Raw genomic sequence first — 17759 nt, 5'->3', positions numbered from 1 at the left:
TCTCTAGCAATCACTCGCTATCACAGTCCAGGCTATCACAACCCTGGACTGTGACTGACGTCACATGTGGCAATGCCGAAGGGACAGCAAAGCATCAATTCAATAACCCAAGAACTACGTGTAATCGACGGATCGTTCAGGCATATGAGAGAGAAAGGTGAGAATGAGGCTGTTCCGGATGCCATAAAGCGCCTGAGAGAAAGAAATGAAAAGAAGGTTGTTCGGGATACGATCAAGAACAGACACAGACATCATCTGATACTGAAAGATTCGGGGCCGCCACTGCGGCGATGTAAGAAGTAGGTCTTGTGGTATCAGCAATTGGAGTGCACCTCGGATTATTACCCTACAGGGCTTTCCGACCGCTCGAGGCGCAATTGGACATCGCCATTCCTGCATACACTTGGAGCAGCTGCCCTGCTCTCACGTCCAAACTCACCATTCTACCATGCGAGCTACGTGATATCATCTATGAGTATCCTTTCGACTGAAAGATGCTTCCATAGACGCATAACCTCTTGCGCGGTGACCTGAACGGGCTGCGTCATGACTGGGATCCCATCAAAGAAAAGCCTCACTTTTTGAGGCACGTTCAGTTTACCGACCCTCAATTCGTGTACGAAGCTTATTAGCATGAACATTGGGTGTGTAACAAGGTTCGCGAACGAGAACGTAATCAGAAACGAGAGCGTATCCGCGGAAAAATCTGTACTCGACATGAAGAGTGTTTCCACCAAATTGTCTCCGGACTTTGCGCATGCCGTGATGATCACTGGCTGCTATATTAGTGCGTTGCGGTCTGATATTGGACTCCATACCCTGGCATGCCTGGATAGAACGGGTCTATCAGGGTCGTAAAACTTATTGATGATGGGAGCGAGACGATATTGGCGGGGTATATCAGATAGCTAGAGGTGTTGATCGAGTTTCTTGCTTTTAGCCATCTAGTAGATAATCATGCTTGAACATGAGAGCGCCGCTGGTATAAGTGCTTATGGTGGAATCCTACGTTTTATCATGATCTCGGTTGGCTGGCTTTGCCCGTCGAACCATGGTACGGCATGGGCGTGTCAGTTGAGCCGAATGAACAAAGTTTTCAACTGAACAAGTTCCACTGCCACTTCACAACATCAACCACTACCACACCACTCGAGGTGCAGATGAAGTGCCTAATCCCATACAACACAGAGCTAAACGAAGCAATAAGCTTCACCGCTGCCGTTATCAAACAATGGAAGCGCCTCCTGACCATGCGCAAATCTTCTAAACGCGCGTTCTGCCAAAGAAAGAGAAAGTAAAAAAAGCGACGAAGGACGTTCGTCGGTTGAATAGAACTAGAGACACGGAACGTATGTTCGTAAGAGGAGAGGGATCTACCGATCGATGCTTCAATGTTGAAGCAGCAACTATGTAGGTGCAACAAGTAAACTTAAGAGAATAGTTTCAAACAATATACGGGAGCTGCTATTCACGGTCGCAGGGCCTTTTGAAAAAAGATGGATACTTGAAGATTCAGGCCATTACGCTATCCAGGAAGATCGTACCGGGAACTTTTGATCGGGTATGGTAACCAAGTCGTACTTCGAAAGGTTATTGAAGAGTTAAGAAGCCGGAATCTCGCAGTGCCCCGAGTCCGTTGGAAGCCATTGATAGAAAGTCCATGTCGGTTTTCCGCAGGGCTAATGTCCGGTTAGATAAATCTGCGTGTCATCTAGTGCATATTCGATTGCTTTCGCGTATTTGTTCTGGTATCAAAGGAGTATGTGTAAACTTCCAATTATTGTGTCACAAGAGGCGACCTAGCATGTCGGATTGAGCTAACTCTTACGCTGCAAAACCATCGTTGCCTCCTCGCCTCTTAGTGTCGCTTTTCATATGTTAGATGTTAGACATGTGGTAAGCCAGACCCACCTGCAAAGCCCCTTCTAACGTTATCGCACTGGCGCCACCGTGCCCACATATGATACATCGCTGATCGTGTGAGGGGCTGAAAATAGGCGATGCAGTTGGGACTGCGCCCTGTAGGGCGTTGCATCTTGGTGACACTGTCGTGACTGTGTTGACAGCTTGGTGATGTTGAGAAGCGGCGGCTCGCCGTCTTGCCTGTCACGCCCTTGGCAAGCTGCATGCAGCAAGCGCACCATTTGTTGACCCCTTGCGAAACCTTGGAACTGCGAAGTTGCACGTGCATGTCAATTGAACCTGCATCAGAAATATTAACATCACTCAACGGACGTCCCGAAATATCGATCGCAGCATCCCGCTCGCATCACATCACCATTTCGCTTCCCACCAGCCTCAGGCCAGACCGACTCGGGGGCTGTTTCCCGTTCCAGACCCCCTTCTCAGCCCGCACTTTACGAAGACGCACGGCTGCCGAGGTGACAACCCAAGGAATCTTCTCGACACGAGGTCACGCCGACAAGACAACTAATTTTAGTAGGCTAACTTCATTGGACGCGTAATTAGTCTTGCCATCAACAACGCGAAGATTCTGCACCTGCGGCATGCTAAACTGTAGTGTGTATCTGGGGAATAGCGTTTTGCGGCTCAGTATCGATTATGCGTCAGCATAGCCCAAGGCTGGCGCGCATGTGGTTGGGGAAATGGTTGGGAAAGCAATAGGTGGGTGGTGGGTGGCCGTTTGACGTTTGACCGGTGCATGAAGCCGCATGGGCGCAAAAACAAGAGAAAGTGGAGGATGCGCCAGAGTAAACGGGCGATTGGATGGGGAAATGACGACAAAATGTGCACTGTTCCTATAGGAACATGGTTTGTTTGGTGGCACCACACGGGTTGCAGGATGCGAATTGGTTTCGAAACCCGGGGCAGTAAGCATCGCTGGAAAGACGTACAGCAGGAAGCGCCTGAGGCTCATCCGACTCGGCGTAACAATTTACCAGATTCCATCTCAACTCTCGCAGCAACAACGTCCATCCGGGCTACCCATGTGCAGGTCGATAATATGGATCGCCATCTGGACGCCTGGAAGGAGAACTCTGTTCAATAGAAGAAATCTCCGCCTCAATCACGAACACGAAACATCCTCGCCACGAAGAATGCTATAATTGGTTGTGGATGCCGCTAAGCACCTGGCAGGACGATAGTTCGCCTGTTCAGGGATAGTATGGGGCTCGCGTTGGGGCTGGTTGCCGGGTCAAAGTGGCGCTCCAGGGCTAGGGTTAGCCCCATGCTTGTTCTTGGGTGCGGGTGGAATGGAGCAGAGGCAATAAAAGGAGGACGCGTCTCTCGAGAAGATTGAAATTTGCTACTCATCTCGCATCACTCAATCACTACTTGACATACTTCTCGTCAAAGACTATCGTTGAAAGAAATCAATCGTTCAAAACAAACACAACACAACCGTCAATATGCGCGCCTCCATCTTTGTCTCCGCTATTGCTTTCGCCGTTGCATCGGCTCAGGTATGTTTTCATCCATCAATTCATGGTGTATATCGAATAGACCACTAACATTCATCCAGGACTCGTCCTCCACTCCTTCATCCTCCATCGACCCTGCTCCCCAGACCACCTACCTCACGCAGACCAACTCTCTCGGTGTCGTAACTGGCATGCCTGCGGCTGATACCTCCATTGCTACTCAGCCCGACGCCGTCACTAGCCAGCCCGCTGCCGTCACCACTCAGCCAGTACCCGCTGACATCCCCGCTGTTGGCCCTGGTGTCCACACTCTTACTCTTGCTGGCACCGGCACCGGCTCCATGGTCAACTCCACCCGCACTGTCACCGTCAGCGCCAACAGCAGCACCACCGTCGCCCTTGTTGCCTCACCCACCAGCTCTGATGCTGCTGCCAGTGGCTCCGGCGCATCTGGCAGCGGTGCTGACGCCTCAGGCTCTGGCGCCTCTGCTACTGGCTCTGGTGCTGGTGCTGACGCCACTGGTGCCGCCGTCAACGTCAAGGCTGCCGCTGGTAGCCTTGTTGGCTTTGGTGCCTTCATGGCCGCGCTCTTGTAAACGTACCCATCGTATTTTTTGTTCACTTTAGCTTCGACGTTTTATTTTTATGAGGATAGCGGTCCTCAAGATACCTTGGGTCTTGCATTAGCATTGCGTTACACATTTGCATCGCAATACTACGGCGTCGGCACTGGCATGTGTCTGTGACGGGAATAATGTCTGTTTAGTGTAGTCATGGCTTGGATGAAAACATCAGCCATGTTGGTATCCTTATTTTGTACTTCATGTGTAAGAAAATATATCAATCATGAACTCAACATCATCTCTCAACACTGTTTTTGTCATGTCCTTTTAGCAGTTACTGACTAACTCAATCAATTCTACTTATGGTATACTTCGATGCCGAAGAATCATACCCAGGTACAGATCGCTTGTTCGGCTAGGTTCCGTTCCGTTCCGTCACCATTCCGACGAACGTCGTCTGCATTCATACTGAGCAAGGAAATATCATGCCGTCTTGAGCATGTTTCTTGGGAATACAGATATATAAAATGTTTGTTGTCGACCTTGACCATGACCGACATCCATGCCGACCTCGGCAAACCTTGTTGTTCAACATCTGCGAACACCCCGCCAAACCTTAACTCCACCCAATCTGATTGAAACATGACAGCCACCACTTTCCCCAGACACATCCCTTCCATCCCTTACAGCGATCCCCCAAGTCGCCTCCAAACGCTCGATATCTGGCTTCCCCGGCCTCTCGAGGAGACAACGTCTCAAAATGCCAACGCGATATGGCTAGTCTACATCCACGGCGGCGCATGGCGCGACCCAGAAATCGAGGCGATAAGTTTTGAACACACCATCAAACACCTCGTCGCCTCGCATGCCTCAACCCTGGCCAACATTGCTGGTATTGCGAGTCTAAACTACAGGCTCTCGCCTTACCCGGACCACAAAACGCAACCAAGCACGCCCAGCGACCCAGCGCGCTCCGCTAGACACCCCCAACATATCCGCGACGTCGGCCACGCAGTACAATACCTACAGCGCGAATACTCTGTAAAAAGATGGATTGGAATAGGCCATTCCTGCGGCGCTACCATGCTTTGCCAACTCATCAATGGTATTGGTCTGACGCCTGAACTTATTCCAGCGCCGGGACCAGAAGCCTTGATCTTGATCTCAGGCTTATACAACCTCCCGCTGCTCATCCGTAACCATCTTCCGCCTACGACTCCAGCGCCTATTGCGAAAATCTACAGGGACTTTATGGAGCTGGCTTTTGGCGAGGACGAAGCAGAGTGGCAGAAGGCGTCACCGGTTACGTTCAAGTATAATGCGCAACAGTGGCCTGAAGGGAAGCTATTGATACTATGTCATAGCTATGAAGATGAGCTGGTAGAGAGGGCGCAGAGGGATGTTATGTGTGTTGCGCTGGATAGGGAGGGGTGGAATACAGTAATGGAGGTTGGAGATGAGGAGGACCAAGTAAAGGCTGAAGGGAGGAGAGTAGTCAATGTGCGGGATCTAAAGGGTGGCCACGATTGGATTTGGAAGGATGGAAAGCAGATCGCGATGTTGGCCGCTGAAGCTGTAGAACGATTAGTGTAGATGACAAATCGAAGGTGAAGTGTAGTTGTGTTCGCTATTCCCTATAGACAAGCGAGAAGTGGAGTTCCGAAGTGGAAGAGAAAAGACTCCGCGAATGATGCTTGCTTTTGGGTCATGCCCATATCCAATAACCATAACCCCGATGCAATCGCTTGCTGGTTCGTTGCTAGTTATACAGCGTGGTATATTATACAGTCGTATCCCATTCCTTTCTCGTCATCCCTGATCCATGGGTGCTGACTACCTCTTGTTCAGCCTCTCGTCCATGACCCTGTTGATCTCGTTGTGCATCTGGCTAGATCCACTCTCCGCATCATTCAACTTGCTCTGGAGCTCTTGGATCTTCTTGCTGCTTCCACCTTCCACCATCTTCGACGCTTGCGCCTTTGCTTGAGAAGCATTTACATTGCCGTATACAGCCATGGCGCTTGCGATCATGCCGCTCATATCGCCAACATTGCCTGGGACGACAATGCTTGTGCCCTCCTTGGCCAGGTTGCCAAATGCGTCCACGTACTTCTCGGCAACGGAAAGCGAGATGGCGTTCTGCGCTGCGCCCCCGCCCTGAGAGATGGATCGCGCAACTGCATCAATTCCGTTGGCAGTGGCAGTAGCCTTCAGCAAGATGGCTTCGGCCTCTCCGTTCGCCAAGTTGATCTGCTCCGCCCTCAAGGCCTCGGAAGCCAAAATGACTGATTGCTTCTTTCCCTCGGCGATGTTGATAGCAGATTGCCTCTGACCTTCTGACTCCAGAATCTCAGCTCGCTTTGAACGTTCGGCGGTGACTTGACGGTGCATCGCTTCGACGACGGGTTCGGGTGCATGGATGTCGCGGATCTCGTATCGCAGGCAAGTGACGCCCCAGTCTTGTGCTGCCTCGTTGATCGCGGCCGTTATATTGGCGTTCAAGTTGGCGCGCTCTTTGAGGACGTGGTCGAGGGAGAGCTGACCGATTTCGGAGCGCATCGTGGTTTGCGCCAGTTGAGAGATGGCGTATTCTGCGTCTTCTACACCATAACTACAGGTTGTCAGCACCATGCTTGGCTTTTGGATTCTGATATGCTCACCTGGCCTTGTATGCGTCAAACACTCTGGTGTAAAGTACACCATCTAGCTCTAGTGTGACGTTGTCCGCTGTGATGGCACTTTGGCTGGGGATTTCGATGGCATTCTCCTTCAGACTCCGCACGTAGGCTATCCTGTCAATAAAGGGTATCAAGATGGCAAGACCGGGCTCCAGTATGCGGTTGAACTTTCCCATGCGCTCTACAATCCATGCTGTTTGCTGTGGCACGAACCGGATAACGGTATTTGTAGGCAGACGCTTGCCTGACGAAAAATATGAGGGGAGCCCAGGCTTGGAGTTGCCGAGGGAGGAGAAGACATTCGTCGGATCTGTGGCGGCATGCGAGTTGAGCTGCGAGAAGCTGCGGACCGAAGATGTTGTCAAAGCAGCAGCGAGTGGTGATGTTCTTGAGATTGCGAGCGATCTTGAGCTTCGCAGTAGTCCGGAAGCCGTGTTGGCTGCCAGCCGTGTGCGCGACGCCATTATCATGAGTTTTGGTGCAAGCGATGATGATGTCGGACACGCGAAGCTCCAAGCCGCCGTCGGCGAATGTCTGTAGCCACCACCGACCGCCACATTATGTAATCTATCTATAACTTCCCTATAGACATCTTCCTTCCTACATCTCTCCTTGGACCTTCTATGCCAAGAAAAAATATTAGGTGCATATAGCGGACATGGGCGTTCGATATGCTTCTAACATGTGTCTCCGCTTGCATCGAGGCGTACACTTATACAAACTTTGACAACCGATGCTATTGAGGTCGCATGCGCGCGTCAAATATCTATATCAGGATCCGATGATTCTCTCCCAGGACGAGCATCTCACATGGGTTGTTGCATGCACTTCTCAACCATGCGTCAGCTCGAGTAGAGGAATGGTAATCTCCGAGTAAGGCGTCATGGATCAGTTCTCTTGTCTCGTCACCACTGCGATAAGTGTTTGGGCAACTTCAACTGGAAGCCGAGAAGCACAATCACCTAGTAACTCTTCCCTAAGAATCTTTCATCTTCTTTGTCTTTCAGATAGAGATAAATCAGGTCCATGCCTTCATGGCGCTTCCTTCGTCTCCTGCTCTCACCTTCAACCCTGCTTCCGCATTAGTCACTCCTCCACCGCAAATTGAAACAACTAAGCTGTCAACTCAAGACACCCGCAATCTAAGAGACACATAATGCCTCTGCAACGGTAGCAGAGAGTCGCAAGCCCATCGCACCTGAAATCGAGATGTAAGTAACACCAAAACTATACCTGAGTATACAGGGCAGTCCTGACTTTGCGACTCCAGTGGGCACAAGAACACACGAGACTCCCATCTCCTATACCTACTTGCAGAGATACGGAACCGAATATGGAGCTTTGCGCTCGGCGAATTACCTATTAAGGTCTCTAGATACCACTGGAATGTAAAAACCGATGTAGAGCGCGTGCACTGGAACCTATTCCGTGTCTGTCGCCAGATATACGTCGAGACAGCCATGATTCCATACACCCCCCACTACCGTCTGGTTTGCTATCCTCGCCGATGTCTCACGCTTTTCGAAGTCGCCGATGCTCCGAAACGTACAGACGATTCAATTTGGGGTTTGGCCCGAGGGTGTGAACGACACTTTGCAATCTGACTATTTCAGTATCCTTAGTTCCGACAACTTGATGTCCCTCCAGAAGGTCAAAGTCACGGTGTGTGTCTATTCGTGAACTGACCGGGAAGCCGAGGAACCGGGGGTGCACGAGCTGCTAGAGACGCACATTCCTGGCAAAGAAATTGAGATCTGTTGGGAAGGTCAAGGCAAACATTCCAAGCGCTGGTGTTAGTTGTGGTTGTCTGTGGGGATGAAACATTCGACTGGGAAAGAAAGTGCATGAATAGTTCGGCAAGCGTCGGTCGAGAAGCGGCACTAATACATGCATTCAATTTCCATAGAGTTCTGCGGATAACCACGGATGAATTTGGATCACCAATCGTAGCATGGAAAGAACGCTGGACAGTCATGGTTGTTCAATAGTAAATGTCCTATAGTCAACGCGTCTTCTGAGCGATAGCTATGGAGGACGTGTTAGAGATATCAGCGAATTTGACTGTGTGTCAAGCGAACCAAATCTGGGCAAAGGTACCAAATTCCTACACGATTGCATGACGAGATGGTGATATCACGAGAAGATAACATGTTAGAAAATGCTCCCGTCCAATTTAATGTGTTGCATATACAATACAACTATACAGAAGGCTTCCATCCACCCTCTGCTTCAAAGATCTCACCAACCTTGCTGCTTACTGCGAGCAGACGTCTGTCATGGTAGCGAGGCGCGACAAGGGATACTCCAATTGGCATTCCGTTTTCGCCTCTGAATCCCGGAACGTTTACTACTGGTGTATGCAGTGCCTACATGCGTATTAGTCAAGTCTGGTCCAGCTACATTTGCGAGCATAACCTACTGTCCAGATCAAACAGAAAGCCGCACTGCCCGTCTTCTCGATTCCAAGCGGCGCCTCGTCTGGCACACTCGGTGTAAGTACTGCATCGTACCTGCCAAGCACATCGTCTACAAACGGCCTTGCTGCAGCAATCTCATCAAAGGCTTCAATTTGCGCTTTGCGTGAGATCTTTCCGCTATTTTCAACATGACCTACGAGCTGTTCTGATATCTCGTCCTTGGCCACCGTGTACTCCGGCAGAAATGCAGTCCGACCGTCAGAGTTGAGTACTGTTGCATGCCAGTTAGGTAGCTCGTTCAGATACGCAGGGAAATTAATCTCCTCAACCTCAGCTCCATGCGCACGGAGTAGCGAGACGGCTTTGTCAAGTGCAGCAGAGGTACCAGGGCCTACGTTCGGCCAGGCCATAGTTTTGAGAAGAGCGAACTTTGCGCCTTTCACGGTGAAGTTTGTTGGAGGCGCAGCATCGTCGTGAATGGCAAAGGCATCGGCGAGGAGTTCTAGATCAGCCACGCTACGGGCATAGAGACCGAGCGTATCCAGAATCAGAGAGTAGATTTTCTGGCCTTCGCGAGTTATGGAGTTCCATGTGGGTTTGAGGGCGTAGATGCCATTGTAAGAGCCAGGGCGGATAGTGCTGCCCCCAGTCTGCGTGCCTAGACCAATAGGTGCTTGGAAGTCGCCCACTGCGGCACCAGATCCGGATGAAGAGCCACCAGGCGTGCGCTTCGGGTCGTGTGGATTTCGTGTCTTTGGGCCCGTGGTTGTTGCCGCGAACTCGGTGGTCGTTGTTTTGCCGAAGATGAGTGCACCATTCTTGCGTAGAATCGCTATGGAGCCAGCATCCACTTGAGGCGCATCATTGGCATATATGGGTGAATTGAACTGTGTAGGCATATCTGACCGATCAGTCAAGCCGCACAAGATAGCAACTCTGATAGCTCACCCTTGGTGTAGATGACATCTTTTACAGCGATAGCAACGCCATGTAGCGGACCGCGCTCAGCTGCTGGGATAGCATCGAGTGCTTTCGCCTGCTTGATAACGTATTCGGGGTCGAGGTACGCCCATGCTTGGACAGCTTCATTGCGCGATTCGATGCGTGCCAGAAGTGATTTTGCGTATTCTTCGACTGAAGTTTCGCCCGCTTTGATCTTTGCTGAGATCTCACTAGCTGTAAGTCTATAAAGATCGGAGCTCATGGTTACGTGGACTTCGCTGCTTGTACTGTTCGTATATAGTTGTTGATACTATGTATGTATCTCGGCGGTTTAAGGTTTGTTGCGATGGGATGACGAGGGGTTGAGCACAAGGACTCTTTGAAGCCGTGAAGTTGCAGCCTCATTTCGGACGCCGAAGGCAACGACGAGTTAACGATGCCATCGGCTCGAGTGGCCCGCATTGCAATAGGCAGCTGTTACATATCCCGTCTGGACCCACTCATATGCGATAGCCCGATACTTGTCTTACAAGGGTAAAGTACTAACAGTTGGAGCCGATAACGGCATCCCACTTTTTCGGAATGCCGGCTCCGATTCGGAACTCGAGGTATTCAGTCAATGTGAAGTACGAGAGAACGACGCGGCTCGCGGACGCAATCGCTTGTCAAAGGGCCAAATGTAGTCTGATGCGAAGATATGAAGAAAATGACGTTACATGTTATTAAAAGTCCTCTTTCATATCCATCACGATTCAATAATGGAGTTGTATAGATACAACCTCGATTCTGTCGCAATCTATCACGCTTCCCTAGCTCAGAAAGTGACCTTTGGTGACTTCTCGCCAATCTCAACATCCTCTCCTCCGTCAGTCATGGGCGGTGTTGCAGCGGCATAGATCTCTCCACCATCTCTGTCTCCGTCGAAGAATCCTTCACGACCCTCGTTCGCTAGCCATTCCCGTTCGAACGGCGTACTCTCTCGTCCGAATGGGAACACTCTCGGTTTTACGAAGAGGGTGACGACATAGTAGATTGTCGCTGCAGTGAAGAAGGTCAACAACCAACCCATGCGGTACATGTTTTGCGCAGCTGCCGATATGATCTGCGGCTGGTACTGGCCGATGAGACCTGGGATACCCATTGTAGTGCCGAGTAGCCATGCCACCACACCACTCCAGTTGACCCCGGACCAAAACCAGTAGAGGCCTGTCTTTTTACCATCGTAGCAAGATGGTACATGTATATTTCCTTTCCGTGCAATAAAGTAATCGACAATGATAACGGCGCAAAGTGGTGCCATGAAGATGTTGTAGGAACCCAAGAAACTTGTTGATTGTTAGTATGTACAATGGGATATTTGACTGAACTCTTACCTCAAGAAGGCTGAAGCATTTTTCATCAGCTGCCACGGCTGCACGACCACACCAAGGATGGCGCAAAGCACTTGGCCACGACGAATGGTGAGCCATTTTGGGAAGAGACCAGTCATATCGCTTCCGAATGGAATCGAGTTTGCTCCAAAGTTCGTCGCGAAGACGCCAAAGTAAAACGCCAAAGCAGCGAAGAAGATGCCAGCCCGCGCACCAGCGCCGAAATGGTGATCGAGAATAGCCTCAAATAGGTCCCAGATGTTCCAGTAGGCAACTCCATACGCTGCCTGCATTGAAGTCGTGGAGGCCATGCCCAAAAAGAACACGATGATGGAGGCTACGAACACGCTGATACCTTGGGTTATCCCGGCATCTCGAGGCTTTTTGCAGTATCGAGCAAGATCAGGTTGGTTGACCAGCATAGGCGAGAGCGAACCGAAGATGGTGTTAATGCCGGCCATGATGCTCCATCCTAGAGGGGTCACTGAAGCAGCAAGCTCGCCTTCATCGGAAGCAAGATCCATGGCGCCGAGTCCACCACCATTCGCCATGCACCAGCCGAATACAGCAAAAGCGGCGATGGGCATAATGAACCCTTTCACAGTGAAAATATAGTGAATGTGCCTGGGATGGACCCACATGAACGGAAATTCCATTAGCCAGGCCATAAAGAAAGCCAAAAGTTGTTTTGAGGTGACGCTTGCGGTTGGAGAGAGTGTGTTTGTGAAGTTCTCCCAGGAGCTGCCGAAGATGCAACGGAGCATCACCGAGAGGATGTTACCAGCGTAGAAGGATTGGATCCCGTACCAGATGATGCACACGATGGCTCGGATGAAAACGAAGAAGTAGGAACCGTACATGCCCATGACTGAGCGTGCAATTACGGGAAAGCCGATGTGGTACTTCACGCCTGGCCGGGCCATAAGGACAACTACGACGGCAGCAAGAAAAGAGCCAATGCAAGCCGATACGAAGGATTGTTGCCATGTCAGGCCGACAGTTACGAGAGCGGAGCCAGTATTCCAGCCGACAAGAGAGAACTGGTTCGAGAACCAGTATAGCGGCAGATTAAACCTTCGTTCGTCAGAAACCATTTCAAGATAGGTAGTACCGATGGTTCTCACCAGGTCCAAGTCCTCTGTTCCACCGGCGTTGGCTCAAGGTCCTTGTTGGACCATCTCTCGTCGCCAATTGGTGCGTGGCCGTTGTTACCTTGAGGGGCTTTGATGAAGTCGACAAAGGCCTCTTTCGAGCGGAAGGGTGCCACGAACTGGTCCCTAGTCGGAAGCTGGACTTTTCCCATGGTGCTGTAATAGCCTGGTGTGATTGACTACTGGACGTGGACAACCTCCCAAATCATCTTCACGTTGGCGGACCATGGTTTCTCATATATCGATTGGACCTTGCGCCAACTCCAGATCGTTCACGTATCGCACGCATATCGGACTTGGATTGACCAAAGGCATGGCCACTGGGGAAGCTGGTTTCGGCGAGTTTCTAGCCGATGTGCTATGTTGCCATGCGCGCATCAGTCATCCCAAAGCTTGACGGGAGCGTGTACAGTGCGATAAAGAGCAGGGGTGTAGATAGGAGGATACTGTACAGCTCCGATATGTTTCTTGTTGCGGCGTAGTTCTCCTGCAATCGTTGGAGTTCCCAGCCGCCCCATGGATGAATGCAGCCGAGATAAGCTCACGTGATGTGCTATCATAGCCTGTTCGGGACAATTCACGATAAGACACACGTCGGCTCATACATTCCACCTGGGCACCTCTCCAATGTACTATCGCACGTGGAGAAATATGGACCCAGACGGTATGGGTCCAAGCCGAAAGCTGCAGGGTGGTCGCATCCACACCAAACTCTCGACGACGAGGCCATGTTGCAGTCCTACCCAGAGAGCCCTGTGAGCCCCTCTAGTCAGGATGCAGTACCTCGATCGACGGCGGAAACAGCACCAGTATCGAATTCCGCTGCTGAGGCTCAGTCGAATGCCACGAATCTATCTCCTCCACCTCCTGCAACTAGAAAGTCTCGCGTGGCCTTGGCCTGCAAAAGATGCAAGCGGAGAAAGCAGCGTGTACGTCACTTTGGACATTACCTGATGCAAGAATCCTGGCTAAGGATGCTATAGTGTGACGGTGCGCATCCAGTATGCAGATCTTGCCAGCGTGCTGGCGTGGCTTGTGCGTATGAGAGGACTCTTCGTCCTCAGTACCCTGGCGGCAAGTCTGTGTAGGTTCTTCCCACAGTTATTAGCATGTGTGCGGCCTGTTTCCTAACTACTCAGCTACATCAATGCTCTAGAAGAGAGAATCGCCTTTCTGGAGGCTCGCCTCCCCGATCATGCTGAGGACCACTATGACAATGGATCAGAGACTCTGCAGAACACGTCTTCTATAAATGTTGAAGAGCCTCTTCTGGTTCCTCAGCCTCAGTCCAGTGCATCGCGCCGCGAATCTCGAGACGACTGTTTCTCCGAAGATTTCGAGGGTGAGGATCGGACTTCACTCGTCGATGGCGTGGCCTACTTGTCTTTGTGCGCATCTGGCACAACAGATACAACATCAGAGCCTTACTATGTCGGCTCTAGCTCTGGTGCTACCATTGCTCGCATAATTCAGTCCTCTATTTTCCGAAGTTCTGGGAAGAGAGCAGTCACTCAGCCCGGGGTTCAAACATGTCAGGCTACGGGTACTTCTAGGCCACCTGCTCCTCCTGAATCTACTCAATCCGATGAGCCCGTCGCTGATTTTCCGGATCGACAGCAGGCTCGTATGTTGTTTGACGTCTTCTTCGAACGTATTCACACGCGCTGGCCATTGCTAGATCGTGTGATATACACGAAGCTTTTCGAAAAGCAGTTTATTCGAGGCGCCCTGACTATCATCGAACGTAGCATGTTCCATTTAATTTATGCTATTACTGCTCGCTTCCTGTCTCTGACACGAAAGCCGTGTGGTGTAGATTCCGAGGTAAGGTTCACCAGAGCAGACCATACTATGATACTCACAGATCGTAGCATCACCTTGTCGCAGCTACCGAGCCAATGGACTATATTTTGGATCAACATAACCTCGCGACGGTACAATTTCTCATCTTGCTTGGAGTACATGGCCAGAGATCGCCTTACGGTGCAGGCGCCTGGTCTCAGATCCGATTTGCGACCTCCGTCTGCATCGAGATGGGCTTACACAGGAAGAAAACGGTGATGGGCTCTCCTGAGCATGCAAGGGATGCAGAGATCCGGCGACGTAATTTTTGGGCATGTTACTGCCTTGATAGAGTGACTAGCATTGTGCTCGGTAGAGCTTTTGCTATCGCTGACCGAGATATTAACGTCGAGGTATACTGCCCAACCAAATTGTGGTGTATTCACTGACGTGTTCAAAAGCTTCCCAGCACCAGCCCTGAGTTCTATACTTTGACGCACCCAGAAGTTCCAGATTCGGACAAAGCACAGTGGTCAAATATTGAGCCTTTCATACACATCATCAAGCTCGACCAAATCCAGTCACGGATTCATAAAGCAGTATTTCGTGTTGATAGAGACGTCTTCAACGGAACGCCGGAAGAGCGAGCCAAACTCGACCGAAAGATGGCCACGATCCGGAACGATTTGGACGAATGGCTACGAACATATCCGCAGACACCGAAGAAGGAAAATAAGATCACCTGGATGTACGACCCTGAAAGCGCGTATCTTGATGCACGAGACTTTTATGGCGTCCAGTACCACAAAGCAGTGCTCTTCCTCTTCACGGTCTTTCTTCCTACGCTTGACACATCCGACATGCGCTTCATCACTTGTGCGCGCTCTGCGGCTTGTGTTTGTAATGCATATAAGAGACTAAGTCAAAACCGGACGCTAACGTATACCATGATCTCGTTGCACTCATGCTTCGTTGCTGGTCTAACACTGGTGTACTGCATCTGGCGAGACAGGTCTCTCTTCTCATACGATGTTCTAGAGGCGACACGGGCCTGCTCGCAGATCTTGACTATCTTTGGCGAAAAGTGGCCTGGCGCCGTCAAATATCGCGACATCTTCGATGCACTATCCGGAAGCTTGTTTAAAACGGTCGTAAACTCAGCGCCTACTACGATGATTCACTGCAACGGCTCGCGGCCACTGCAGCTTGACATGGATGCAGAGCCCTCTGTGACGGGTCTTTCGCCGCGGAGCCAACGAGAGAGTCGCGAACAAGCGTCACGCCTTCCAACGCATAGCAACAATCCTACCATGTCGCATATGGTCACCGATGCTGTGAAGGAAGCGTTTATGGAGGTGGACGAAGAGGCGCCAGGTGGGTGGCAGGGTTGGCGGATGTGGAACGAGATGGTGAGCGATGATACTATGTCTGCAGCAAGTGCAGCGATGAGATTTGACGGCCTCGGTCAGGGCCAGACTGAGATGAGCTGGGATGCCTACGAGGGTTCTGGGTTTTACGGAGTGGACCCAATTCAAGATGCAGCAATGCAGATGGACAACGGCGGTATGATGGAGGGTAATCAATGGAACTTTGGAGAATATAGATAGGGAATATCATGGCCATCGTTTTGGTGATCTTAAGTCAGTATGGGCTTGCACAAGTGGATCCGAATCTAACGTCGAAATGAACTTCTCATTAACCATCTACGCGAGCTGACCCTTCTTATACGGGAACTGTTCCCTAAACGACTCGGCTATTTGAGTCCTAGTCGCAACCCAAACACCTTCCTTCTCTGAGATATACTTTACAAAGTCTTGAAGCGCCTTGAACCTCCCTGGCCTACCAATGATGCGGCAATGCAGCCCGATAGTCATCATCTTCGGCTCACCCGCTTCACCCTCCTCATACAGCACGTCGAAAGCGTTCTTCAAATGCTCGTAGAAAGCTCCCGAGCTACGGAAACCAGTTCCTTGGCAATGAAATTTGAAGTCATTGCAATCGTAGCTGTAGGGAACCATCAAGCAACCTTTGGGGTTTGCGCTGCCGCGCTCTTGGGGCAGGTCCGTCCAATACGGGAGGTCATCGGCGTAGGTGTCGCTAGCCCAGAGGAGCTCCTCACCCATTTCTTCGTACACGAGTGGAATGAGAGCTCTACTCTGTGGTGAGGGACGACCATAGTACCATCCCTTTGGTGCATAGCCGGCGAGCTTCTTCAGCGACGTGATACCATCTCTGATGTGCTGCTTCTCAGCCTCGACAGAGAGATTAGCATGATCTATCCAGCGATAGGCGTGAGAAGCGATATCATGGCCTTCTTCCACACTTCGAACGACAGCTTCTGGCTGTTCTTCGACAGCTGAGCCGACAGCGTAAAGGGTAAACTTCATCTTGTAGTCGTTGAAGAGCTTGAAGATACGCCACCAGCCGCGGCGAGAGCCATATTCAAACTCTGATTCACCGCTGTAGTCACGCTCATTGATTCTGTGTTGGGCTGGGTATTCGCGGAGGTTGATCTCGGAAACCCCGTCGCCTTTCATGACTGAGCGTTCGCCGCCCTATTGCACGTCAATGCTGTTTCCATAGTAACTACTTGTCGACTCACCTCCTCATAGTTGATGACGAAGGACACGGCAATCTTGGCATTGTTGAGCCATTTCAAGCCTTGAAGACCCTTCTCGCCGTAACCTTTGAATTCGCGTGGGAAGGCGTAGTCAGGCGGTGCGGCGTAAACTTCAGGCATGATGACGATATTTGCAAGATGGGAAGTACAATCTAGTTACAAGAGATATGACGGATTTGGTGTAGAGAACACCCATGCCTCGCGACACATACATATATGTACCATCAGCGGAGCATCTTGCGACAGCCATTCTTCATCGCCTACCTAGCTATCGGCCATTCTCATCCGTGACGTTGTCACGTAATCGGCGACATCCCAGGCTATGCCGTGCCTCACGATGCGATACCATTATGGCGGCCGAATATGACCCACCGCAGTGTTATCAGAAGGCTGAGTAGCTATCGGCTTGGAAAGAACCGCATGTAGAACATTGCCGTGAGGGGGATCGCTCAAATGAGATAGACAGGCCAATCCGACGTCGCCGATAACGACCGACTTTTGTGGGGCTGCACAGGACCTACCTAAGTTGGCATACCAAGGGTAAAGCCTAGGTTGATTTGGAGACGGTTTTCTGGTAATCTGATAGTTGGTGTTGGGGTATAGTGTTGCGGAGAACAGTTGCGTTCAAGTTCCGATGTCGCCATCACACGCGCTCCAATCATTCCAATGCAATGGACCGCTGCTGCATCGGGTCGACTGGGATGAGTTATGGACGGCCTGAAAGGAGGGCAAAATCGAAGGCATGCTATGATGTTCTCATTGTTTTATATCGGAAAAATTTCTTAATTGCATGTGAAATTGCTTTTGTGATTTGCTGCCTACGTGGTCGTCGTTTACTCTTCCAAGCTTAAGT

The 17759-nt window shown here is 50.8% G+C and overlaps 7 protein-coding genes across 7 annotated transcripts; 3 read left to right on the top strand and 4 right to left on the bottom strand.

Moving 5' to 3' along the window:
• Positions 1-3371: 3371 nt before the first annotated feature.
• On the top strand, positions 3372-3979 carry ALTATR162_LOCUS4606 (uncharacterized protein; the record flags this gene model as incomplete). Its single annotated transcript, XM_043312221.1, has 2 exons — positions 3372-3425; positions 3485-3979. 2 exons carry the CDS (start codon positions 3372-3374, stop codon positions 3977-3979), a joined length of 549 nt encoding a protein of 182 aa, XP_043168156.1.
• A 609-nt stretch (positions 3980-4588) lies between these two features.
• On the top strand, positions 4589-5539 carry ALTATR162_LOCUS4605 (uncharacterized protein; the record flags this gene model as incomplete). Its single annotated transcript, XM_043312220.1, has 1 exon — positions 4589-5539. The coding sequence occupies one exon, from the start codon at positions 4589-4591 to the stop codon at positions 5537-5539; it is 951 nt and encodes a 316-aa protein (XP_043168155.1).
• Positions 5540-5779: 240 nt separating this feature from the next.
• On the bottom strand, positions 5780-7088 carry ALTATR162_LOCUS4604 (uncharacterized protein; the record flags this gene model as incomplete). Its single annotated transcript, XM_043312219.1, has 2 exons — positions 5780-6557; positions 6607-7088. The coding sequence occupies 2 exons, from the start codon at positions 7086-7088 to the stop codon at positions 5780-5782; spliced, it is 1260 nt and encodes a 419-aa protein (XP_043168154.1).
• A 1734-nt stretch (positions 7089-8822) lies between these two features.
• ALTATR162_LOCUS4603 (uncharacterized protein) lies at positions 8823-10245 on the bottom strand (the record flags this gene model as incomplete). The annotated part of the gene is made up of 3 exons (XM_043312218.1): positions 8823-8990; positions 9044-9942; positions 9990-10245. 3 exons carry the CDS (start codon positions 10243-10245, stop codon positions 8823-8825), a joined length of 1323 nt encoding a protein of 440 aa, XP_043168153.1.
• Positions 10246-10797: 552 nt separating this feature from the next.
• Positions 10798-12656, bottom strand: ALTATR162_LOCUS4602 (uncharacterized protein; the record flags this gene model as incomplete). The annotated part of the gene is made up of 3 exons (XM_043312217.1): positions 10798-11308; positions 11357-12427; positions 12478-12656. 3 exons carry the CDS (start codon positions 12654-12656, stop codon positions 10798-10800), a joined length of 1761 nt encoding a protein of 586 aa, XP_043168152.1.
• A 576-nt stretch (positions 12657-13232) lies between these two features.
• Positions 13233-15893, top strand: ALTATR162_LOCUS4601 (uncharacterized protein; the record flags this gene model as incomplete). Its single annotated transcript, XM_043312216.1, has 5 exons — positions 13233-13433; positions 13488-13588; positions 13644-14328; positions 14376-14699; positions 14748-15893. 5 exons carry the CDS (start codon positions 13233-13235, stop codon positions 15891-15893), a joined length of 2457 nt encoding a protein of 818 aa, XP_043168151.1.
• Positions 15894-15989: 96 nt separating this feature from the next.
• Positions 15990-17026, bottom strand: ALTATR162_LOCUS4600 (uncharacterized protein; the record flags this gene model as incomplete). Its single annotated transcript, XM_043312215.1, has 2 exons — positions 15990-16841; positions 16889-17026. 2 exons carry the CDS (start codon positions 17024-17026, stop codon positions 15990-15992), a joined length of 990 nt encoding a protein of 329 aa, XP_043168150.1.
• Positions 17027-17759: the final 733 nt, after the last annotated feature.

The sequence above is a fragment of the Alternaria atra genome, assembly GCF_907166805.1.
Source record: "Alternaria atra isolate CS162 genome assembly, contig: 23, whole genome shotgun sequence".
Lineage (NCBI taxonomy): Eukaryota > Fungi > Ascomycota > Dothideomycetes > Pleosporales > Pleosporaceae > Alternaria > Alternaria atra.
The sequence above is the reverse complement of the archived record's forward strand: the minus strand, read 5'-3'. Positions and strand labels throughout refer to the sequence as shown.